We start from the raw sequence: 25,919 nt of genomic DNA on the forward strand, positions 1-25,919 counted from the left end.
AGATGAATGAGGTCAAATGAAGCAAAAGCCATGTGATGTTCCTATATGTCAGGTTTTATGTGTTTTATGACACGTCTAACAGATCAAGTGTCAGAAGTACTCAACAAACCATTACCAAGTAACTGTAGCATACTTCAAGGTAGATTTGATATTGTTAAGAGGGGACACTAGAACAACAGAGGATACACTCTGGTTCCCAGCGGTGTGTGGTGAGTGGAGCCAGGAGAGATGGTGGGACCAGAGCTGCACTGGTGGCAGGCACAGAGACAGGGGCAGACACAGCCTTAACAAGCTAATGAAACATGTCACTGTGTTATTTTCCTGCCCCCCCTCCCCTTGCCGCAGCCAGACCCAGTGAAAGGCCCCCCGCTGCCCGGGGCCCATTGTTGGCCCACTGGATTAGTTGAAGTCCCAGGGGGTCCGTCTCCATCCATCACTGTCTCCCTCAGACAGGGTCCTCACACTCCTCACACACACACACACACACACACTGCTCACACACTGCTCACACGCCAAAACACTGAATCCCAATACAGGCCTATGTCCACACGGTGTGTGTTAACTCTCCCAAATCAACCCACATACTGTGTAGTGTGTTCTCTCATACTCACGTAGGTGTCATCGTCCTCTCACTCATCATCCCAGTGCACAAAGAGAGGCGGGCCTGGTCCGCATGCTCTGATGGGGCAGGAAGGCAGGCAGGGTGGACCCCAGTGGGCTCCTGGGAGAGGAATGAGGGGCGCGCCCACTGGGTCAGAGTTCCTGACACAGTCTCACACTCAGTGGTAATTAACTGGGGGCCTGATTGACAGCCAGTTCATCTCTCAGAGGAGAGGTGAAGGAGCTGTCTGTTTGTCCCGCAGTCACACCCCCAGCCACGTTGGGACTTGGAGAGAGGGCTTGTCTTTCCCATCACAAGTCTTCAATGTCGTACCGACGTATCACATGGGGTAATGTAACAACGGCATTCCCAGTATCGTAAGACCATGGATTCTTCTGGGATTCAAGTCTGGAGTCAATCAGTCGTGGGATTCTCTCATTTGGGCAAAAGTTCTCCATCTTCTCTCCTCTGTGAGCTGGAAACCGATAAGTGGTTGAGTGGTCGAGGAGTGTGTCAATTTGTTAGTAGGCAAACGAAAGACGGTCCTCCCTTTCTCGATAGCCTCCTTTTGGCAAGGAAACACAAATGTGTCCTACCTGAGTTCTTCACGGAAGAGTTTTGAAATTTGCCACACCCCCTTTAAATCAGCTATTGTTTTCTCAAAGGAGAAAGCAAGCAAATATGTAAAAATGATATGCTGCTTATGATATGAAATGATGTGCTACTTTTATCTATGAAATGTCTAGCACAACTAGCTACATTTGTTTTATACCACTTTATACATTTATTTGGGGATTCCACCTTGTAAACGTCACTTGACTGATGATGTGCGATTGGAGAAGGAGAGTCATTTCATACAAGCCTATTACAAGCACACTTTCCCTCCTCTCTTCGATGTACTTTGACCGGAGGAGAGAGGACAAAGGAGTTGAGGAAATCTAATTGAGAAAAGGCCTATCTGGGATGTACAGCAGTTTATATTATAGGTATGGAATGACTTTAAACTTTGATCACCATGTTTTGACAAATCAAAACATGTTTGATTTGTAAATTACTTGAATGGACATTACTGTTTTCAAAGCCACGATAGAATCAGCACAAAATATCAACACTGGCTTTATAGTCTTCAACTCCACTAAAGAGCTATTATATCGTTGTAGAGACAGAAGCCTCTCCATACCTTTGTGTACTAAATGTCATAACTGGACTAATGAGGTAGATTTCCAGTAGACAAATATAAACTGTTGTTGCTGATTGTCACTGTTCCTTCCACTCACTGCTTTTGTTGAACACTATTTCACAGAAATGTCTATTTCCCATTACAAGTCTACCTGAATCGTTGCTCTTCTTGGTGCAACTCTTTTTCAGCAATTCTCTCTATTGATTTTGCAATCTACACTGATTTCAATGAGAATTGGAGAGAGGATCTGATCCTTGGCGGTAACACAGCTCTGTTTCAGATAGCATGTTCACCTTTGAAGAATGCACTTAAAAGGGAGGGAATCTGTGGATTTAAATGGTGTCGCTCCTTGATTCAGAGGGACGTTTTCTCTAGCAGCACAAAGATCGACGGATCGGATTGCACTGGGACATTCACCGAACCACTTTGTTTTCAAATGGTTTTGTTAGTTGTTACACTGCAGACATCCAACACCTTCCAAGTATCTGAACTGTAAAAAGCTCTTATTCTCTCCTGCAGGTAACCCAGAAAGGAGCTGTGGAGGGAGCTCAATCTTCAATGCCTGAGACAGTGCATCAGCAGCAGGATCAGTCAGTCCCAGCTAACTTCTTCTTGGTGACGATCCTTCTCCCTCCAAGGTGCCTGGAGCTTAAGCAGCTTAACGCTGCCTTAGCACCACCTAATACTGGGCTAAACCCTGGGTTTTCATATGTTCCACTCAGCAGGTCCCTTGACCTCTGACATCCCAAAATACATGTACTGGACTGTACTGTACACACCCACACATTCAATGTGTAAATAGCGAAGTTGAATAATCATGGGCTGTCTGTTTGACAACACAGCAGCACACAAGCACTAAAAAAGCCAGGATGTCAAGCGTGGACACATAACCTGTGCATCGGGGAGCAGGGGTGTGTGCTGGGGCTACAGAGACGAAAGGGGGCCAGGGGTATAGGCAGGGAAAACTATCCGCTACATTAACCTTCCCCACCACTGCCAGAGCCTTTCTGCACTCCTCTTTCAGCAGGACCCAAGGGAGGGTAACTCTGAGCCTGGTCCATTCTCCCAGAAAACTTTGATTTCCTATTAGGTTCCTTGTGTGGAGGGGGGACCTGGCCGTCTCACATTCAGTTGCAGGCCCTGGGCAGGACAATGGCTGGCCCCGGCCTGGATACAGGGCCTTTGTTAATGGGGCCATTTGTGTTGCCCTGTCTCCCTGGTAGCTAAAGACCCTCACATCACATGGTCTTCCCTAAAGTACTTAGCCCGTTCACTGGAGGGGCAGGGGGATGATGAGCAGGGGACGGCAGGGAAGGGACACTGTCTGTCTGTCTGTCTGTCTGTCTGTCCACTTCCCCCCTCTCCTCTCCTGTCTGTCAATCAATCTGTCTGTCTGTCGGTGTGTCCGTGTGTCTGTGTGTCCGTCTGTCCGTCCGTGTGTCTGTCAGTCTGTCTGTCTGTCCGTGTGTCCGTGTGTCTGTCAGTCTGTCTGTCTGTCCGTCCGTCCGTCCGCTCGTGTGTCCGTCTGTCTGTCTGTCTGTCTGTCTGTCTGTCTGTCTGTCCAGTTCCCCCCTCTCCTCTCCTGTCTGTCAATCAATCTGTCTGTCTGTCTGTCCGTCCGTCCGTCCGTCCGTCCGTCTGTCTGTCTGTCTGTCTGTCTGTCTGTCCGTCCGTCCGTCTGTCTATCTGTCTGTCTGTCTGTCCAGTTCCCCCCTCTCCTCTCCTGTCTGTCAATCAATCTGTCTGTCTGTCTGTCCGTCCGTCCGTGTGTCCGTCCGTGTGTCCGTCCGTGTGTCCGCCCGTCCGTCCGTCTGTCCGTCCGTCCGCGTGTCTGTCTGTCTGTCCGTCCGTCCGTCCGTCCGTGTGTCCGTGTGTCCGTCTGTCTGTCTGTCTGTGTGTCTGTCCGTCCGTCCGTCCGTCCGTCTGTCTGTCTGCCTGCCAGTCCGTCTGTCCGTCTGTCTGTCTGTCTGTCTGTCTGTCTGTCTGTCTGTCTGTGTGTCTGTCTGTCTGTCCGTCCGTCCGTCCGTCCGTCCGTCCGTCTGTCTGTCTGCCTGCCTGCCAGTCCGTCTGTCCGTCCGTCTGTCTGTCTGTCTGTCTGTCTGTCTGTCTGTCTGTCTGTCTGTCTGTCTGTCTGTCTGTATGGATACATGGGGAAATGTACCAGCATGAAGAGTCTGGGTACTTTTAGACATTTTCAATAGTGGTTTTCTTTGGTTTTCATCTCTATTCCTTTTCCCCGTTGTAGGCTAATTCTCCACCATTGTATTTCGTTCATAGGGGGCCCACCAGGCATCAAGTTCATGTTTTACTGTCACATGCAAAAGGACATTGACATGCTTAACTTGCAAGCTTTTCCCAACAGTGCAGTGATCATTATTAAGAGGCAGCAAGAGGCAGCGCTTAGAGCGTTGGGCAAATAACTGAAAGGTTGCTGGTTTGAATCCCTGACCTGACTAGGTGAAAAATCTGTCGATGCGCCCTTGATCAAAGCACTTAACCCTAATTGCCCTGTATAAGAGCATCTGCAAATTGACTGTAATGTGTAGATACAGTTGAATTTGGAAGTTTACATACACTTAGGTTGGAGTCATTAAAACTCGTTTTTCAACCACTCCACAAATTTCTTGTTAACAAACTATAGTTTTGGCAAGTCGGTTAGGACATCTACTTTGTGAATAACACAAGTAATTTTTCCAACAATTGTTTACAGACAGATTATTTCACTTATAATTCACTGTATCAAATTCCAGGAGGTCAGAAGTTTACATACACTAAGTTGACTGTGCCTTTAAACAGCTTGGAAAATTCCAGAAAAGGATGTCATGGCTTTAGAAGCTTCTGATAGGTTAATTGATATCATTTGAGTCAATTGGAGGTGTACCTGTGGATCTATTTCAAGACCTACCTTCAAACTCAGTGTCTCTGAGCATTTCGCTACACCCGCATTATCATCTACTAACCATGTGTATGTGACAAATAAAATTTGATTTCTTTGCTTGACATCATGGGAAAATCAAAAGAAATCAGCCAAGACCTCAGACAAAAATTGTAGACCTCTACAAGTCTGGTTCATCCTTGGGAGCAATTTACAAACGCCTGAAGGTACCATGTTCATCTGTACAAACAATAGTATGCAAGTATAAACACCATGGGACCACGCAGCTGTCATACCACTCAGGAAGGAGACTCGTTCTATCTCCTAGAGATGAACGTACTGTGGTGCGAAAAATTCAAATCAATCCCAGAACAACAGCAAAGGACCTTGTGAAGATGTTGGAGGAAACGGGTACAAAAGTGTCTATATCCACAGTTAAACGAGTCCTATATCGACATAACCTGAAATACTGCTCAGCAAGGAAGAAGCCACTGCTCTAAAACCGCCATAAAAAAGTAAGACTATAGTTTGCAACTGCACATGGGGAAAAAGATCATACTTTTTGGAGAAATGTCCTCTGGTCTGATGAAACAAAAATAGAACCGTTTGGCCATAATGACCATCGTTATGTTTGGAGGAAAAAGGGGGAGGCTTGCAAGCTGAAGAACACCATCCAAACCGTGAAGCACAGGGGTGGCAGCATCATGTTGTGGGAGTGCTTTGCTGCAGGAGGGACTGGTGCACTTCACAAAATAGATGGCATCATGAGGTAGGAAAATTACGTGGATATATTGGAGCAACATCGCAAGACATAAGTCAGGAAGTTAAAGCTTGGACAAAAATGGGTCTTCCAAATGGACAATGACCACAAGCATACTTCAAAAGTTGTGAAAAATGGCTTAAGGACAACAAAGTCAAGTTATTGGAGTGGCCATCACAAAGCCCTGACCTCAATCCTATAGAAAATCTGTGGGCAGAACTGTAAAAGCGTGTGCGAGCAAGGAGGCCTACAAACCTGACTCAGTTACACCAGCTCTTTCAGGAGGAATGGACCAAAATTCACCCAACTTATTGTGGAAAGCTTGTGGAAGGCTACCCGGAACGTTTGACCCAAGTTAAACAATTTAAAGGCAATGCTACCAAATACTAATTGAGTGTATGTGAACTTCTGACCCACTGGGAATGTGATGAAAGAATTAAAAGCTGAAATAAATCACTCTCTCTGCTATTATTCTGACATTTCACATTCTTAAAATAAAGTGGTGATCCTAACTGACCTAAGACAGGGAATTTTTACTAGGATGTAATGTCAAGAGTTTAAATGTATTTGGCTAAGGTGTATGGAAACTTCTGACTTCAACTGTATATAGGCTACACCATCTCCTTCTGGACTTCTAACACCAGTGGGATGGGTGTGGCTTCGTGACAATGATCAGAAGAGCAGCTGTTCACCGATTTGACAGCTCCAACGCAGTTATACCTCCGACACCAACAAAACAACAGCTATGTGCGTGTCGGCTATCGCCGTTTAACGCTTGATTTGATTGAATCTAGGCCAAGAAGAGGCAGTCCCTGGGAGAAGGGACCTCCCTATAGCTGGGAAGGGACCTCTACTGTTTCTACTTGAATAGCTTAGTATAATTGTTGTTTTAATAACTTGTTGTTGGCATAGTCTCGGTTGGTCAATTGAATTAAAAAAGTGCTGTCTCTCTAATTACCTAGTTAACCATTGCTGTCTGAACAGTTCCTTGCTAACCACTTGTTCTGTGGTTGGTGTTGACAGTCGGACTTAGATAAGTTTCAGGGCAATTGGTGTTGTAATTTCTGGTTAATAGAGGGTGACCTTGACCTCTCTGTCCCATAGGCCCTAGTCCTATTACTGGGCCCTTGCACAGCACCAAAACAGCTCTGGTTAAAGTTACCACCAACCTACTGATAGCTGCTGGTTCTGGATCTCCTAGAATCATCCTCCTCCTAGATCTCAGTTCTGCTTTTGACACTGTAGACCACAACATCCTTTCTAAAAGTCAGTTTGTGAAATTTCTGACCCGCTAGAGCTGCCCCAGTCAACTGTAACCCTTGCTTACCAGAATAATGTCATAAATCAATAGGATGAATGCTTCAATCTTGTTGACATCGGTAAGGTTTTCACCGTAATCTCTGCTTCTTAAGCGGAGCAAAGATGTTTAGGGACTGGGGAGAAAAGGCATTGTATAAAAATATAAAAGGGAAAGATTTTCTGTGCAAAATGTCCAAATGACATCAGTTTGACCGGTTGTAAGGAAATAGAAAGCTGTGAAAACGACCCACATGTTTCTGATAAGATTTCAGTTCAACTTGAATGCATATTTTATGTGGTTGAAATACTATCAGCTTTTATGATGCTGATAAAGATAACACCTCTACAGACGGTATCTAACTTCACATTCGCATTCTCTCAAGACACTGAAATAAATAAATCATATTTCTCCACTCCTGTTCCAGAGTCAAAATTTTGCCTTCATTTGCTGTATGATTTTACTGTAAGAAATGCTTAATTCTACAGGAGTTAATATTCAGGCTATTAAAGCTATGTGAGAGGTTATAGACCTACAGTCAGTGACCATTAACCCATCTGAACTACAGTTTCCTTGACCTGCTATTATAGGCCTACTTGAAATCCCCGGCTCGTGACTGTCGAATTTGTATAACGCCTCACAATCATTACATATAACATAGCCGGCACTGCTATCCTCTTTTACCAATGAATCAAATCTTTCCCAAACATTACTTTTCTGGCCTTCCCTTCTCTTTATTTTCAACTCTCCATTTCACAGCTTTTCTCTTATTGAATTAAACTCAGACGTAGTCCTTTTTCCTTTTTACTTTTTCGGCCTGTTCCCAAAATCATTTGACGATTGGTGTGTAGGCTATTTGGCGTGTGTACAATTAGGCCCCAAAGCTTAGGCTTACATACTAATGCAACAGCCTCAAATAATAATTTTAAAAAAACTCAATGTAGCTTATAAATTGCACAAGAATAATACATTCATGGATTTATTAAGGTATTGTTTTCTCTTTATTCAACCCGCCACCCACCCGCCCTTCATCCACAAGATTGATCCTAACACCCCCACAGGTTATGAGTCAACCCGCACATCACTACTATCAGCTACTAAAGCCGCTTTCTATCACTCTAAATTTCAAGCTTTTGCCTCGTCAAAACTTTTTTCACACCTTAAGCCTCCCCCTTAATCCTCCACCGCCTCGCCCTCCCTCCTCTCCTCTCCTCTCCTCTCCTCCCTTCCCGACCCTCCATCCTCCCTCTACTCAAAGAAGGTCAAAGAAGGTCAACAATATCAGCTCCTCATTTACTCAGCTTATTGAGTCCACTGGTCCCATTCTGGCAAAAACTATCCTACGATTTGACCTCTCTCTCCAGATGAAATCCTGTGACTAGTGAGGTCCGGCCGCCTGACAACCTGCCCACTAGACCCCACCCCCTCCTCCCTTCTCCAGACCATCTCTGGAGACCTTGTCCCATTCCTCACTTCCCTCATCAACTCATCACTGACCACTGGCTGCATCCCATCTGACTTCAAAATGGCCCTAGTCGCTCCCCTCCTCAAGAAACCAACACTTGACCTCCCTGACGTCAACCTACAGACCAGTATCCCTTTTTTATTTAATGTCCTTAACACTTTAGCGTGCTGTCTATGACCAACTCTCATGATCTCTCTCAGAAAGATCTCCTTGACCCTAAGCAGTCAGGCTTCAAGACACAACTGAGACCGCTCTCCTCTGCGTCATGGAGGCTCTCCGCTCAGCCAAAGCTGACTTTATCTCCTCTGTTTTCCTCCTCCGAGATCTATCCGTTGCCTTCAACACCCTGAACCATCAGATCCTCCTCTCCAGCCACTCAGGGCTGGGCGTCTCAGGCTCTATCAGATCCTCCTCTCCACCCACTCAGGCCTGGGCATCTCAGGCTCTATCAGATCCTCCTCTCCACCCACTCAGGCCTGGGCATCTCAGGCTCTATCAGATCCTCCTCTCCACCCACTCAGGGCTGGGCATCTCAGGCTCTGCACACTCTTGGATTGCATCCTACCTGGCAGACTGCTCCTACCAGGTGACGTGGAGAGGATCTGTGTCTGCACCACATACTCTCACTACTGGTGTTCCCCAGGGCTCGATTCTAATCCCTCTCCTCTTCTCTCTATACACCAAGTCACTCACCTCCGTCTTATGCTCACATGGTCTCTTCTATCATTGCTATGTGGATGACACTCAACTACTTTTCTCCTTCCCCCTTTTGACACCCAGTTGGCAACACACATCTCTGCTTGCCTGACAGATATCTCAGTTTGGATGTCGGCCCATCACCTCAAGCTCAACCTCGACAAGACGGAGCTGATCTTCCTCCCAGGGAAGGGCTGCCTACTCCAAGACCTCTCCATCACGGTTGACAATTCCACAGTGTCCCCCTTCCAGAGTGCAAAGAACCTTGACGTGACCTTGGAGAACATCCTGTCATTCTCTGCAAACATCAAAGCAGTGACTCGGTCCTGCAGGTTCATGATTTACAACATCTGCAGAGTACGAACGTACCTCACACAGGAAGTGGTGCAGTTCCTAATGCAGGCTCTTGTCATCTTCTGTCTAGACTACTGCAACTCTCTGTTGGCGGTAATCCCTGCTTGTGCCATCAAACCCCTGCAGCTTATCCAGAACGCCGCAGCCCAACTGGTGTTCAACCTTCCCAAGTTCTCCCATGTCAGCATGCTCCCTTACACGCTCACACCCACTATAAGACAATGTTACTTGCCTACGGAACAGCAAAGGGAACTACCCCTCCCTACCTTCTGGCTATGCTCAAAACCTACACCCCAACCCAAGCACTTCATTTGGCCACCTCTGGTCTCTTGGCCCTCCCACCCCTACAAAGGGTCAGCTTCCTCTCAGCCCAGTCAAAACTCTTCTCTGTCCTGGCACCCCAATGGTGGAACCAACTTCCCCTTGAAGTTAGGACAGTATAGTCCCTGCCCATCTTCCAAAAATGGATGAAACCTTACCTCTTCAAAGAGTATCTTAAATGAATCTCACAGCGCCCCTCCCCACTGCCCCCCACCTACTAAAAAACAAATAAATAATAATAATAAATAAATGTACATTTTCCTACTAGCAGTGACTTTGCTGAAAACTACTTTATTGAGGGAAAATGCACTTACTATGCCTGTGATATGTGGTTGTCTCACCAAACTATCTTAAGATGAATGCACTACTTGTAAGTCGTTCTGGATAAGAGTCTGCTAAATGACTCAAATTTAAACGTAAAATGAGAATGACTGATTGACATGAGCGATGAGGCGGTACTGATCTCTACGGAAGCAAGAGGTGAAATAGCCCGATAATGTGAAAACAGGAGGACCATGGCACTAATCTGGGAGAATGGGGGAGATAAAGAAGCGTAATGAACTTCAAGCAGGAGAGTCATTGAGCTTTTACATTTCTCATGTTAAAAAGGTAGATTCTTTATCAAGGAATCTCCATCAAACCAGCAAAGAATGCCTGAAGAACCATTTTGAAATTTGTCTCACTCTCAACGTTTCGTCTTATATGTTCATATAAGGAGGGATGGAAAATGATCATTGGTTATTGATCAGATCCAACCGTCTGTTGAAGAAGGTGAGGACCAGAGCACAGCGTGGTAAGTGTTCATACTCTTATTTCAACTGAACACTAAATAACAAAAATAACAAAGAGAATGAACGAAAACCGGAACAGTCCTGTCAGGTGCAGAAACACAAAACAGAAAATAACTACCCACCAAAAACCCTGTGGGAAAAAGCTACCTACAGTGCCTTGCGAAAGTATTCGGCCCCCTTGAACTTTGCGACCTTTTGCCACATTTCAGGCTTCAAACATAAAGATATAAAATTGTATTTTTTTGTGAAGAATCAACAACAAGTGGGACACAATCATGAAGTGTCACAACATTTATTGGATATTTCAAACGTTTTTAACAAATCAAAAACTGAAAAATTGGGCGTGCAAAATTATTCAGCCCCTTTACTTTCAGTGCAGCAAACTCTCTCCAGAAGTTCAGTGAGGATCTCTGAAGGATCCAATGTTGACCTAAATGACTAATGATGATAAATACAATCCACCTGTGTGTAATCAAGTCTCCGTATAAATGCACCTGCACTGTGATAGTCTCAGAGGTCCGTTAAAAGCGCAGAGAGCATCATGAAGAACAAGGAACACACCAGGCAGGTCCGAGATACTGTTGTGAAGAAGTTTAAAGCCGGATTTGGATACAAAAAGATTTCCCAAGCTTAGTACATCCCAAGGAGCACTGTGCAAACGATAATATTGAAATGGAAGGAGTATCAGACCACTGCAAATCTACCAAGACCTGGCTGTCCCTCTAAACTTTCAGCTCATACAAGGAGAAGACTGATCAGAGATGCAGCCAAGAGGCCCATGATCACTCTGGATGAACTGCAGAGATCTACAGCTGAGGTGGGAGACTCTGTCCATAGGACAACAATCAGTCGTATATTGCACAAATCTGGCCTTTATGGAAGAGCGGCAAGAAGAAAGCCATTTCTTAAAGATATCCATAAAAAGTGTTGTTTAAAGTTTGCCACAAGCCACCTGGGAGACACACCAAACATGTGGAAGAAGGTGCTCTGGTCAGATGAAACCAAAATTGAACTTTTTGGCAACAATGCAAAACGTTATGTTTGGCGTAAAAGCAACACAGCTGAACACACCATCCCCACTGTCAAACATGGTGGTGGCAGCATCATGGTTTGCGCCTGCTTTTCTTCAGCAGGGACAGGGAAGATGGTTAAAATTGATGGGAAGATGGATGGAGCCAAATACAGGACCATTCTGGAAGAAAACCTGATGGAGTCTGCAAAAGACCTGAGACTGGGATGGAGATTTGTCTTCCAACAAGACAATGATCCAAAACATAAAGCAAAATCTACAATGGAATGGTTCAAAAATAAACATATCCAGGTGTTAGAATGGCCAAGTCAAAGTCCAGACCTGAATCCAATCGAGAATATGTGGAAAGAACTGAAAACTGCTGTTCACAAAGGCTCTCCATCCAACCTCACTGAGCTCGAGCTGTTTTGCAAGGAGGAATGGGAAAAAATGTCAGTCTCTCTATGTGCAAAACTGATAGAGACATACCCCAAGCGACTTACAGCTGTAATCGCAGCAAAAGGTGGCGCTACAAAGTATTAACTTAAGGGGGCTGAATAATTTTGCACGCCCAATTTTTCAGTTTTTGATTTGTTAAAAAAGTTTGAAATATCCAATAAATGTCGTTCCACTTCATGATTGTGTCCCACTTGTTGTTGATTCTTCACAAAAAAATACAGTTTTATATCTTTATATTTGAAGCCTGAAATGTGGCAAAAGGTTGCAAAGTTCAAGGGGGCCGAATACTTTCGCAAGGCACTGTAAGTATGGTTCCCAATCAGAGACAACGATAGACAGCTGTCCCTGATTAAGAACCAAACCTGGCCAAAACAAAGAAATACAAAAACATAGAAAAAGGAACATAGAATGCCCACCCAAATCACACCCTGACCAAACCAAAACAGAGACATAAAACGCTCTAAGGTCAGGGCGTGACATTTATATAAGGAGGGATAGAAAATGATCATTGATTTATGATCAGATTCAACCTTTTATATAAGGAGGGATAGAAAATGATCATTGGTTATTGATGAGATTCAACCTTATATCTAAGGAGGGATAGAAAATGATCATTGATTTATGATCAGATTCAACCTTTTATTTAAGGAGGGATAGAAAATGATCCTTGGTTTATGATCAGATTCAACCTTATATGTAAGGAGGGATAGAAAATGATCCTTGGTTTATGATCAGATTCAACCTTTTATATAAGGAGGGATAGAAAATGATCATTGGATATTGATGAGATTCAACCTTTTATATAAGGAGGGATAGAAAATGATCCTTGGTTATTGAGGAGATTCAACCTTTAATATAAGGAGGGATAGAAAATTATTCTTTGTTTATGATCAGATTCAACCTTTTATATAAGGAGGGATAGAAAATGATCATTGGTTATTGATGAGATTCAACCTTTTATATAAGGAGGGATAGAAAATGATCCTTGATTTATGATCAGATTCAACCTTTTATATAAGGAGGGATAAAAAATGATCCTTGATTTATTTTCAGATTCAACCTTTTATATAAGGAGGGATAGAAAATGATCATTGGTTATTGATGAGATTCAACCTTTTATATAAGGAGGGATAGAAAATGATCATTGGTTATTGATCAGATTCAACCTTTTATATAAGGAGGATAGAAAATTATCATTGGTTATTGATGAGATTCAACCTTTTATATAAGGAGGGATAGAAAATGATCATTGGTTATTGATGAGATTCAACCTTTTATGTAAGGAGGGATAGAAAATGATCATTGGTTATTGATGAGATTCAACCTTTTATATAAGGAGGGATAGAAAATGATCCTTGGTTTATGATCAGATTCAACCTTTTATATAAGGAGGGATAGAAAATTATTATTGGTTATTGAAGAGATTCAACCTTTTATATAAGGAGGGATGGAAAATGATCATTGGTTATTGATGAGATTCAACCTTTTATATAAGGAGGGATAGAAAATGATCATTGGTTATTGATCAGATTCAACCTTTTATATAAGGAGGATAGAAAATTATCATTGGTTATTGATGAGATTCAACCTTTTATATAAGGAGGGATAGAACATGATCATTGGTTATTGATGAGATTCAACCATTTATATAAGGAGGGATAGAAAATGATCATTGGTTATTGATGAGATTCAACCTTTTATGTAAGGAGGGATAGAAAATGATCATTGGTTATTGATGAGATTCAACCTTTTATATAAGGAGGGATAGAAAATGATCCTTGGTTTATGATCAGATTCAACCTTTTATATAAGGAGGGATAGAAAATTATTATTGGTTATTGAAGAGATTCAACCTTTTATATAAGGAGGGATGGAAAATGATCATTGGTTATTGATCAGATTCAACCTTTTATATAAGGAGGGATAGAAAATGATCCTTGGTTATTGATGAGATTCAACCTTTTATATAAGGAGGGATAGAAAATGATCCTTGGTTTATGATCAGATTCAACCTTTTATATAAGGAGGGATAGAAAATGATCATTGGTTATTGATGAGATTCAACCTTTTATATAAGGAGGGATAGAAAATGATCCTTGGTTATTGAGGAGATTCAACCTTTTATATAAGGAGGGATAGAAAATGATCCTTGGTTATTGATGAGATTCAACCTTTTATGTAAGGAGGGATAGAAAATGATCCTTGGTTATTGAGGAGATTCAACCTTTTATATTAAGGAGGGATAGAAAATGATCCTTGGTTATTGATGAGATTCAACCTTTTATGTAAGGAGGGATAGAAAATGATCCTTGGTTATTGATGAGATTCAACCTTTTATGTAAGGAGGGATAGAAAATGATCATTGGTTATTGATCAGATTCAACCTTTTATATAAGGAGGGATAGAAAATGATCCTTGGTTTATGATCAGATTCAACCTTTTATATAAGGAGGGATAGAAAATGATCATTGGTTATTGATGAGATTCAACCTTTTATGTAAGGAGGGATAGAAAATGATCATTGGTTATTGATGAGATTCAACCTTTTATATAAGGAGGGATAGAAAATGATCCTTGGTTATTGAGGAGATTCAACCTTTTATATAAGGAGGGATAGAAAATGATCATTGGTTATTGATGAGATTCAACCTTTTATATAAGGAGGGATAGAAAATGATCCTTGGTTATTGAGGAGATTCAACCTTTTATATAAGGAGGGATAGAAAATGATCCTTGGTTACTGATGAGATTCAACCTTTTCAATCCAAATTAAAAATACACATCCATAAACTACATGACATTCTCTCACAGAAATATTTAAGCATTGATGAAATATAAATATAGTTACAACATTGTTTCTTCATACTATCTAACTATCTATTGTTATTATTTATTTATTTATTATTACCTAAGATAAAGAGCAACAAACCTTGCAGGCTGCGAGAAATAGATAGATAAGAGGTGTTGACAAAGTCAACTCCGTTGAGCAAACAGCTGGAACCTGAGAATACTCTTACTAAGTAAAGCTAATTAGATTAGTTGTCCATTCTTTGTATCCCTGCGGGCCATGCTTCATCTAATACCTTGAAGAAGTGGATTGGTGTAGCTGCTGTTATCTTATTGACATCTTGTGTCTGACTAGTGAGGCATGTAGTATAAGAGTCGTTCTGTAAAAGTAACTTCTGTATTTATATGCAACTCTATACTGTTCTAGTAAGCATACCAGTATTGCACTTGTTTAAGACCTCAAGGTACCTCTTAGCTTCCCTGGTCAGGATGACCTGTCTTAGCCTTGACCTTGTAGACAGCTCTGTCTTAGTTGGCGCAGATAAGTGGCACCTCTCTTCAGTTCCAATATCATACACAATGCAGTCGAACACCCTGCCAGTGACACTCTGGTTGAGGCAGTTATTCAACACTTCAGGGCATTTACCCAACTGGCCAGTGGCCTGTGTCTCTGTGCCCGTGTGACTCGGGAGTCGAGACTAAACCCTCCGTCTACGTCTAGCCTCGCTTTCCCCAACTCCCCCCTATTGTGAGATGGCCTTTTTTTAGAGGTGAATGGGAGATCTTGAAGAGAGAAGTGAAAGGGCTAGGACATGTATCTCTAATTGGAAATAGGACGGAAAGAGGAGGGTCGGGGGGGGGGGGGGGGGGCATGGTGCTCTGTGCACAGAGCTGAAAGTGATACCCTTGTCTGTTCTAGCCTTCCCCACTCCAGCCTGCTCCACTCCGGCCTGCTCCATCCTGAGGATACCTGAGAGTGGGGGTCTCCTGGGAAATCGACTAAGGACTTTCAACGGCCATGAAAGGGAGAGGAATCAAACACAAGAAAACTCCTACAATATACAGTACCCCTCCCCAGAGCAGGGCGGCCTGATGAAATATTATCTGTACAGCCACTGTACAATGGGGAAGGACAGAGCCCTTAATATACAGAGCGGGTCTTTACAGTGAGTGGGAGGGACAGGCATTGCTCTGCTCTCAACCTCATCATTGGTAATGTAGATATTGTATCCAGGGAATCAGGAGGTCCTTCTTGGGACTTTAAAGAGGAACTCTCCAACATATTGACTACTGGGTCATTCAACTGCGTTCTCTCTTTGCATCGTCTGCTGTACACTTTTGTACGGTGAACAATCTCTGTGCTCCGATTGCAATTTTGTAAGGTGGGAGCTTCACACAGTTAGGACGCATTCAAAACAATACGATTCTACTTTCAGATCATGTTTGACTGATTATGCTACATCATTGATGTGATTCAAGGACAAGAATGTTATCTCATCATTCAACATTATCAGACAGATAATCTGACTTTTGGGATGGATATGGCGATGTGGAGATTCCTGAAGAGTAGCTAGCTATGTGTCAACAACATAGTCTTTATCAGTGAGGTGGTTACTCCCCAGATTTGCATGTATGTACTGTACATGGGTCTACTTGGCAGCTATCCAGTAGATGTTAGGCATGGTGAACATTGCTGGGCTTCGGTGTCAAGTGTGTGGGTGGGTGGGTGGGTGCGTAGGCTGTCCTGTTTAAAACACAACCACGAAGTCCTCACCCAGGTCAGACCATTCATTTCCTGCTGAGAAGGTGCTCGGTCATGTTCAGAATTGTGGGATTGGAAAAGGGCCTTTAGCACAGTCACTTCCAAATGCGCTCCCCTTTCACGTCTCTGCAGTCAAACTGCACTCCATACATTGCTGAAGGGGAGCTGCACGCTGGATGTAACCCAACCCCTGTGGAGGTCATAATGTGTCAAAACATTAAATAGCCATACAGTGGAGCTGTTTCCAATACGGATCAGATACACACACACACACACACACACACACACACACGCACATACATACAAACATACAGACACATCCACACACACAAAACATGTAACTCGTGCTCATTGAGCATCGAGCATGGAGATAATTGGGCTCACCATTGTGTGCTTCTGAATTGGACGGTTACCCAAGAAGCCTCATGTTAGTCCGTGTACATTTGCTTTGAAGGTGGCGGACAGAAAAACACAACCCCAGTAAGAACAGAACCTGAGAGACCCTGGTTCACCCACAACTGTATTTTATGCTCATGCACAGAGACAAACGGACATCAGTGACATCCGCATCCAGGAACGACAGGAAGTGTGTTTGGGACTTTGGCCTGGGCTACTTTATAATGCAACCACAGGACATCATTCACAAACATATATTAAAATAGCTCACCCATTTCAAAAAATATATATATATATATATTTAAAGAGGTAATCTGTGATAGCTACATCCATTTTTTAATCTACAATGCCTTGGCTTTAAGACCCTCTGATCACCTCTCTCCTGATATGTTGCAGATCTTAGACAATCATAGAGACATTTCCATGATCTAATAATAATCACCTGCAAAGTACAGCCCTGAGATATTTGGGAAACATGGAGTTTGCATTGATCTGAGTTTGCAAAGACCTGGTGTTCTTCAGAAGTCAATGCATTATTCACGCCTTCATTGGCTCATGTGACCGTTTCTATTATATTGTCCTCTCTGCTTGGATAACAATCTTTTACAAAAGGACACAAAGCATTCTCCATATCTCGCTACGCTTGCAGGTGTGTGCATGTCTCCACACAAGCACTTCACACTAGTCCACGCTTAGCATTGCAGACATTCATGTTTCAATAGCAGCACTTACAGATGAGCTAGACCGGGCTGGCAGTGTGACAGGAGCTCTCTGCGCTCCAGCTGCATTATAAGGGCATGAGTGAGGGATAATTCAAGGACCATAGACACCTGAGGCTGCAATGAAACAGCCTTGCATCAGTTCTAATGAACATTGCAAAGTGACTGAAAGAATAATATCATGACTTATTATTTAAATAGCTCCTTTAATGACATGGACCTTGTCCCTCTACATATTGTTATTGTAGCTTTTTCCTTTCCCTCCTCCTCTCTCTCTCTCTCCCTCTCTCTCTCTCCCTCTCTCTCTCTCTCTCTCTCTCTCTCTCCCTCTCTCGCTCCCCCTCTCTATCTCTCTCCCTCTCTCGCCCCCTCTCTCTCTCTCTCTCTCTCCCTCTCTCTCTCTCTCTCTCCCTCTCTCTCTCTCTCTCTCTCTCTCTCTCTCGCTCCCCCTCTCTATCTCTCTCCCTCTCTCGCCCTCTCTCCATCTCTCGCCCTCTCTCTCTCTCTTTCTCTCTTTCTTGCTCTCTCTCCCTCCCTCGCTCTCCCTCGCTCTTTCTCCCCCCCTCTCTCTCTCCCTCTCTCGCCCTCTCTCTCTCTCTCTCCCTCTATTGCCCTCTCTCTACCCCTCTCTCCCTCTCTCCCTCTCTCCCTCTCTCTCTCTCTCCTTCTCTCTCGCTCTCTTTCTCTCTCTCTCTCTCTCTTTTGCTCTCTCTCCCTCCCTCCCTCCCTCTCTCTCTTTCTACTCATCCTGTGTTCTGTCGCTCTTTCTCTTCTTTTTTTGATGCCCCTTGCTCTCCTCTCTCCCTCAGCAGATGGGGAGTATGGCCCAGTTCTACCCTTTGTTCTGGAGTCCCCAGAGAGTACTGGCTTGTTGGACTGCTGAACTCCCCATATCTCATACAAAATTCAACAACCTCTCATTTCATTTTAGAAAACCATGGAATGCACTTGCTTCTGAATCCATTTGAATGATATTTTGGCCATTTGCTTGGCCTCTTGTTTTATTATACAACAAGGTATGGGACAGTATAATTGCTTGCATGGTTGTACATGATATCACCCCTCACGGCTGATGGTCCAAGAGAGAATATTATTCAATATAAGTGCTTTTTATTCTAAATACAATATGTATTCTTTGGAAACTTACAACAACAACAAAATACCACAAAGAACATTAGGCTGGAGAGAGAGAAACTATGTTAAAATTGGGATAAGAAAAATTGAGGACCTTTTTAATTATGACATTGCACAGACCAATCTGTGTCAGTGGCAACAATCAATCAATCAAATTTTATTTTTAAGCCCTTTTTACATTAGCCGATGTCACAAAAGTGCTGTACAGAAACCCAGCCAAAAAACCACAAACAGCAAGTAAATGCAGATGTAGAAGCACGGTGGCTAAGAAAAACTCCCTAGAACTAGACTATAGGCTATATAGTTTGCCTTCCCTTTCATCGCTATAAACATATTCATTTTGTATAACTTTTTTTTCTTTCATAATGGACAGATACAATTATATTGGTTAGAGCGTTGGACTAGTAACCGAAAGGTTGCAAGATTGAATCCCCGAACTGACAAGGTAAAAATATGTCGTTCTGCCCCTGAACAAGGCAGTTAAACCCACTGTTCCTAGGCCGTCATTGTAAATAAGAATTTGTTCTTAACTGACTTGCCTACCACTATTAATCCACCAATTTGATTACCATTAATGTACCTCCAGACAGAGTGTGACTGCATACAAAAAGTGAAAAGATGTTTTTGAAACATGATGGTGCACATGAAGCCATAGGATACTTGCACGCGTGTTGGGTCTCGGGTTCTCTCATAGCCCCCACCATTGCGGCAGAAGGATGGCGGGGTTGTTTTTATTTTTCATAACGCCCACATCTACATTTTTAATAAGAGTGAAACCTCAACCCGTATTGTCGCTCAGCTGTTTTTGAGACCATTGTTTATTTAGAATCGACATGATAGCACCAGTAGCGTTCTAATGAGTGGAGATAGGTTATAGATATGACAGCACATAGTGGAGATAGTAGCGATATCATCAGAGTTTCGCCCATCACAGAAATGTTTGGAGCGGATATCCCTTCCAATAATAATTATTATCAAAACGTTGAATTACAGTGTTTTTATGAGGATTTCCAAGAAATTGTATTGCCAGTCTGGACTCCGAATCAATTAAAGTTTGTATAGCATTAACAAAAAGAATCGTGCCAAGTAAGTTAAAATAGCCCCAATTATGTTGTAAAATGAGTAACGGTAAAGGCAACTTTATCGACCATGTTGGAGTTGGAAACACTAACTTCCAACAACGTTATCAATGTTGTTCATCCCCATTAAATAAGCACGGCTATTCCTGTGATTTCGTGAAAACCAGACATAAGAGTTGGACAACTTATTGGTATGTCATTAAAGAGTGGTGTTTACAAATAAAAACAACGAAATAGAACACATTTGGTCACATCGGTGACAAATCGGATAAAACTCAATATAGATAGGTTCGGAACGCAGCCCAGTAGGCTACTGGCTAGCTATATGATAGACCTGAGCACCACGCCAAATCCGATAATTTACTTGTTTACCAGTTATAGCGGGTCACATGAGTCAGGCAAGTACAGATGGCTGCTTTGTTAATAATCAGATAACGGTGTGTGAATAAATACGCTAAATAATTTAACACCGCATTATATTGCCTATTATTCTCCACATTGATCGAGATTAAGGGGCACGCGGTGTGACTGGTTAAAACCAGGGGGAGGGAACAGAAGCGGCAGGTACAAACAGACACTTTCATAAATAATTTCGAAACATTTTTAACACGCCTTTTCTACGGAGGAGTGGGCTAATCTGAAAATGTACAGATGATCCTATTAGGCATGGCTCAAATGAAAATGTTCAAAATTCATTGACAGTCTGCACTCTAGTTTAGTCTAAACCGAAGGTGACTGCATAAAATGAGGGTAAAAGAGTGTAAGTATAACTCATTTTGGTAAGTGTGTGTGTGAGAGAGAGAGAGCGAGAGAGAGCATGCTCGCTCGCGTGTGGCTACTTTGCGAGCAAGCAGACGTGTGCGTGGCGGGTTTACTAAGAAAGTGTGTTCTATCCAGAGTCCTGAGGGACACTGATCACAGTGTGTGGAGGGGACCCGAGCGCTCACCAGCTGACAGCGCGTGCTTCAATGAGGCTATCCAACACCTTGGACCACGGGCCTGCCAACAATAGCCTGAAATTAATGCACACTCCGATTACAATTAATTTAGTAAATGTCACCAAAACTCAACATGTAACTAATGTTATGGGTAGGCCTAGAGTGAAAAGGATTTTACTCAAAGTATAACTAGTTAAAGTTAGCCTACTTATTTTTGTGGAAGGTGCCATGTACTGTTGCTCTAAAGTAAACCACAGAACATTAGTAATAATTGTATTGTAATTCCTAATTATATGCTCTAAATACTCAAGTTAGAATGCATCATTTTTGGACTAGAAGGTCCAACATATAAAGAGCGATTTGTGGACACGTTTTTTTTATTTTTTTAAACTATGATTCACTTATACAATAAGTTACAGAGAAAATTGAGTGTCATTTTTTAAATTTGATTTGAGATATTTACATAAAGATAATACTTTTATTCAAGATATAATTTGTGCGCTGTAAATATATTTTAGTGATGGTTTAACTTTTACGTGAGCGTCTTATAGGCATAGGCTATTTAGTGGTTTGTTTTCTGAGCTCTTAAATTATATAACGCATTTGCAAACTATTTTGAATTATGATTGATGCAATTATTTGACACAGCCTACGTTAAATTATTATTATTACTATTTCAAGCCAACAATCCATACTAAAGATGCACAGACTTCAGATAAACAAGATGAACGGATAACTTTAGGGCCTATGGATAGGCATATATGCAGGAAAAAGTTAATCGAAACAACAATAAAATAAAAGTTGTCTATCATTATTAGCTTTATATAGCCTACACGTAAGAGATACACCGAATTATCTCGAATATCCACGAGGTCACAGAAGATGATTTTGTTTTACACATTTCAATAATGAAGTCAAGCTGAAGACGAGCCAAATGAAAGGACTTCTCCGGTGACAGCTAAACCCCTACTAGGGTTTATTTATAAATGCATTTGATAAAAATAAATAATAATAACACCTATTATAAGTCTAACAGGTAGGCATATAATTATACTACTACTACTACTACTACCACCACTACTACTACTACTACTACTACTACTACTACCACCACCACTACTACTGCTACTACTACTACTACTGCTACTACCACCATTACTACTACTACTACTGCTGCTACTACTACCACTGCTACTACTACTACTGCTACTACCACTACTACTACTACTACTACTACTACTACTACTACTACTACTACTACCACTACCACCACTACTACTACTACTACTACTACTACTACTACTACTACTACTACTACCACCACTACTACCACCACCACTACTGCTACTGCTACTACTACTACTAATGCTACTGCTGCTACTACTGCTACTACTATTACTACTACTACTACTACCACCACTACTACCACCACCACTACTGCTACTGCTACTACTACTACTACTACTGCTACTACTACTACTAATGCTACTGCTGCTACTACTGCTACTACTATTACTACTACTACTACTACTACTACTACTACCACCACTACTACCACCACCACTACTGCTACTGCTACTACTACTACTACTACTGCTACTACTACTACTAATGCTACTGCTGCTACTACTGTTACTACTATTACTACTACTACTACTACTACTACTACTACCACCACTACTACCACCACCACTACTGCTACTGCTACTACTACTACTGCTACTACTACTACTAATGCTACTACTACTACTACTACTACTGCTACTACTACTACTACTACTACTACTACTACTACCACCACTACTACCACCACCACTACTACTACTGCTACTACTACTACTACTACTGCTACTACTACTACTAATGCTACTGCTGCTACTACTGCTACTACTATTACTACTACTACTATTACTACTTTTACTACTACTACTACTACTACTACTACTACTACTACTACTACTAATAATAATAATCATCATCATCATCATCGTCGTCATATTTCTCCTCTGTCCCGCAAGTGTTCCTGCATGTCGTGCAATGAAAAGGTAATTGTTATCATGGTCTTTCATGGAATAGTTGTGTGATGGTTGTAACGTTAGTGTTCGTATTTTCTTTGCTTATCAACATCTTGAAGCACTGAAACAACAGAAAATGATGGTTTTCAACTTGCTTATTTTATTCTCAAAATGAAAAGAACATAAACCAGTTAATGGCAAACCAGTTTTTTTTTAAACATTTGAAATGACACATTTAAATGAAAAAAATAAATGAAAACAATTAGGAATAATTAAGCTTCAATCATCCAATGAAAGCACAGACACACATGTTAATTTGAAGTGAATAGCCCAAAATACAAAAAGAACACAACATTGATATATTAAATATCAAATTGGCAGGCCTACTAAAAAAACACAATGGTTCAATAACAAAGTAATGTTACTCCAAGCCTCTGGCTCTTGTTTTAAAGTGCGAATTGTTAACTTTTGAAGTCGCAAACAAATTCATACGATTCATTTACAAACAATGAAATCATGATCATGAGCAGTATAAGGAAATATAATTACAAACAACCTTTACATTTAAAAATATCAGGCAATTTCTTGGAAGACAGCGTTTTGTCCATGCTGTGATATTGGGAAAGCCCGTGGCAATGCTGCGCGCGACAGACGACATGGCAGAGGGGTCTTTCCTTATATGTCTCAATGAGACGATCAATTCTATTGGCAGAACCGAATTATCTGACATAAAATCATCTTTATCTAACAGTTAATAAAATAGAACTCTCAAACGAAACAAACCGATTTTGGAAAGCCCAATCTATCATATTATAAAATGTAGGCTATGCTAGCATCAGATATTATTGACACGATTAGAAAGTCTCTGGTGAAGTTTCAAAATGAGTGATGGCTGGGAAGTTTGAGTTCAGATAGTTCGTCTTCGCTCTGGAGCTCCATCTGCATCTCATCTGAGTCGCTGAAATGAGAGTGCGGGGAGAACTCTCCGTCGCTGCGGTTGGACCGGGGGGAGTCTTTTCTGCTCTCCAAGTCGGAAGTAGGTGTCCCTGAGGGAGAGCGTATCTCCTGCTCCATCAAAGCAGAGAACGAGCCGTCTTCGAAGGGGAATGGGATTCCGTTAAACTGGACTGGCAGCCCCGTGCCTGAGCCCCTTCGGCAGGTGGATGAGGAGGATCCCCGGGGACTCTCCTTGGCGGACAACAGGTCACACTTTGGCGAGTCAACACCGGGACCCTGCAGCAGATCCGCCAGCGCGTTGATGTAGATTTGGGCCATCTGCAGGGTATCGTATTTGGAAAGCTTCTTGTCGTCGTCGAAAGCAGGGATGACACTGCGCAGCTCGTCGAAGGCATGGTTCAGTCCATGCATCCGTCTTCTCTCCCGCGCATTGGCAGCCTGGCGCCTCTGCTTCTGGACTCCGTTGCCAGGTTTGGATGGGGCTCTCTGTCTGCCATCCTCGGTGCTCACCGAACCCTTGAGCCGACACAACTCCCGCACTTTGAGCGGGCTCTTGGAACTTTTTCTAAAGTTTGGGCTGTGACCGGATGCGGGGGACATGCTAGAGCTGGGCGAGTGCAGCAGGTATTCGGCGTGTGCCGCGCAGGTGCCAGCAGGCTGCACGGGTGCCAGCCAGGCGCGTGGGTCACTGCTGTCCATGAGTGCCAGACTTGATGGGTACTCGCTCTGCTCCCCCCTCTCCATTCTCGACTGCTGCACCTTGCTACTCTCCTTCGCGTCTTTACTCCATTCCTCAACACTGATAACATCCATTTAAAAATGTATAAATCAGGTGGCTTGCAGGACTAAAGAACTTAACCAAATATAAAACGCTATCAAAAATGTTTCTTTAGCAACGTGTGCTTTCACAGTGTCGCGTGCAGGACTCCTCTAGCGTCTCAAGGCGCGGAGTCGCTTTAAAAAGCGGCACGCGCCTGGGAGCCCCCCTTCTCATGCTGGTCGCGTGGCGCTTTGACCAATAAGAGCGGTTGGGGCAGGCGCGTGTTGGCGACCAATGAGAAGTCTCCGTAAACCCGAGAGAGGTTATTATGTCTGGACTGTTTATAATAACGTATCGGTTTAAAGACTGTTTAACTGGGTGGCTAGCACAAAGGGAAGTCCTTCAGAACACACACATGGATAGAGCAATATGGTTAATAGTGTGGACAGCACGAGCTTCAACTCGTGGACTGATTGAGGATGTCCGTGCACCTGCCCAATCCAACAGGCATGTGTGTTTCTTTGGCTCATGCCAGATATCCTCAATTCTACAGATAGAGAGTCGTTTCGAAATTGGCAATGTATGCATCATAGGCTCGGAACTAATGTTCAGAATACTGCCACGAAAGGAATCACGCACTTCATTTGTCAAATTAAAATGGAGATTCATAAAGAGATAACCACCATCATCATCATTATCATCATGTACCATGTGGCTCTATAGGGCCTATACATTTTGGCCAGTTTATAAGTTACTCAACATTAAAATAAAATAGTTCAAAGACAAAATGTTTTAAATGCTTAAAATATGTTCCATATACTGTACCTCCATCCAATGTACAAAAAATATGGCTATGCGTTAAGGTAAGCTATAACATTTCCAGATTTAAATTCAGAAAGTAAAGGGTAGCCTCGTTCGAACCATTCTGCTCTTGTGAGTTCACGTTCTGTTTCGGTAGCTTTCGGTCGCGAAACAGGGTGTATGCTCCCAAGATCAGGATTGGTCCTACGAGGTTACGAAAAGGGCGCCAACTAGGCAAAGAATATAACATCCTGCAATCTTAGAAAAAAAAAGGTTATTTGGGGTTCTTTTTGTAGAACACATTTTGATTCAGTTAAGTAGGGTTCTGAAGAACTAACCCTATAAAATGGTTCCACATATGAACTAAGTGAACACTTTTTGGCTCTATATGGAACCTTTTTCTTAAGAGTGTGGACTGGTTCTAGGGACTGAAAAAAGTTTGACCAAAGAACTTGGCTCCTGGGGTCCGTGATCATTGTCAATTCACCGCTCCTCTATTCCATGAATGTTAAGGCCATCTCGAATTTCATTTTCTTTTGTACAGGTTTAAAACCTTTTGATCCGACTTACGGAACGCCCTGTTGGTAAAAGAGCTTCACAGGGACCGGAAACATGAGCAGGGGGCTCGACAGCGCTTTTACTGTCAGAAGAGCAGTGGCAAGCTCAGAGAGGTTGTGTGTGTGTGTGTGTGTGTGTGTGTGTGTGTGTGTGTGTGTGTGTGTGTGTGTGTGTGTGTGTGTGTGTGTGTGTGTGTGTGTGTGTG

At 42.6% G+C, this 25,919-nt stretch overlaps 1 protein-coding gene and 1 pseudogene across 1 annotated transcript; one reads left to right on the forward strand and one right to left on the reverse strand.

Moving 5' to 3' along the window:
* The first annotated feature begins 8,443 nt into the window (after positions 1-8,443).
* LOC139412295 (uncharacterized) lies at positions 8,444-9,731 on the forward strand (annotated as a pseudogene).
* Positions 9,732-23,514: 13,783 nt separating this feature from the next.
* Positions 23,515-24,408, reverse strand: LOC139411903 (transcription factor ATOH1-like). Its single transcript, XM_071158655.1, has one exon. It carries the CDS (start codon positions 24,406-24,408, stop codon positions 23,515-23,517), a length of 894 nt encoding a protein of 297 aa, XP_071014756.1.
* Between the last annotated feature and the right edge of the window lie 1,511 nt (positions 24,409-25,919).

The sequence above is a fragment of the Oncorhynchus clarkii genome, chromosome 6 (genome assembly GCF_045791955.1).
Source record: "Oncorhynchus clarkii lewisi isolate Uvic-CL-2024 chromosome 6, UVic_Ocla_1.0, whole genome shotgun sequence".
Lineage (NCBI taxonomy): Eukaryota > Metazoa > Chordata > Actinopteri > Salmoniformes > Salmonidae > Oncorhynchus > Oncorhynchus clarkii.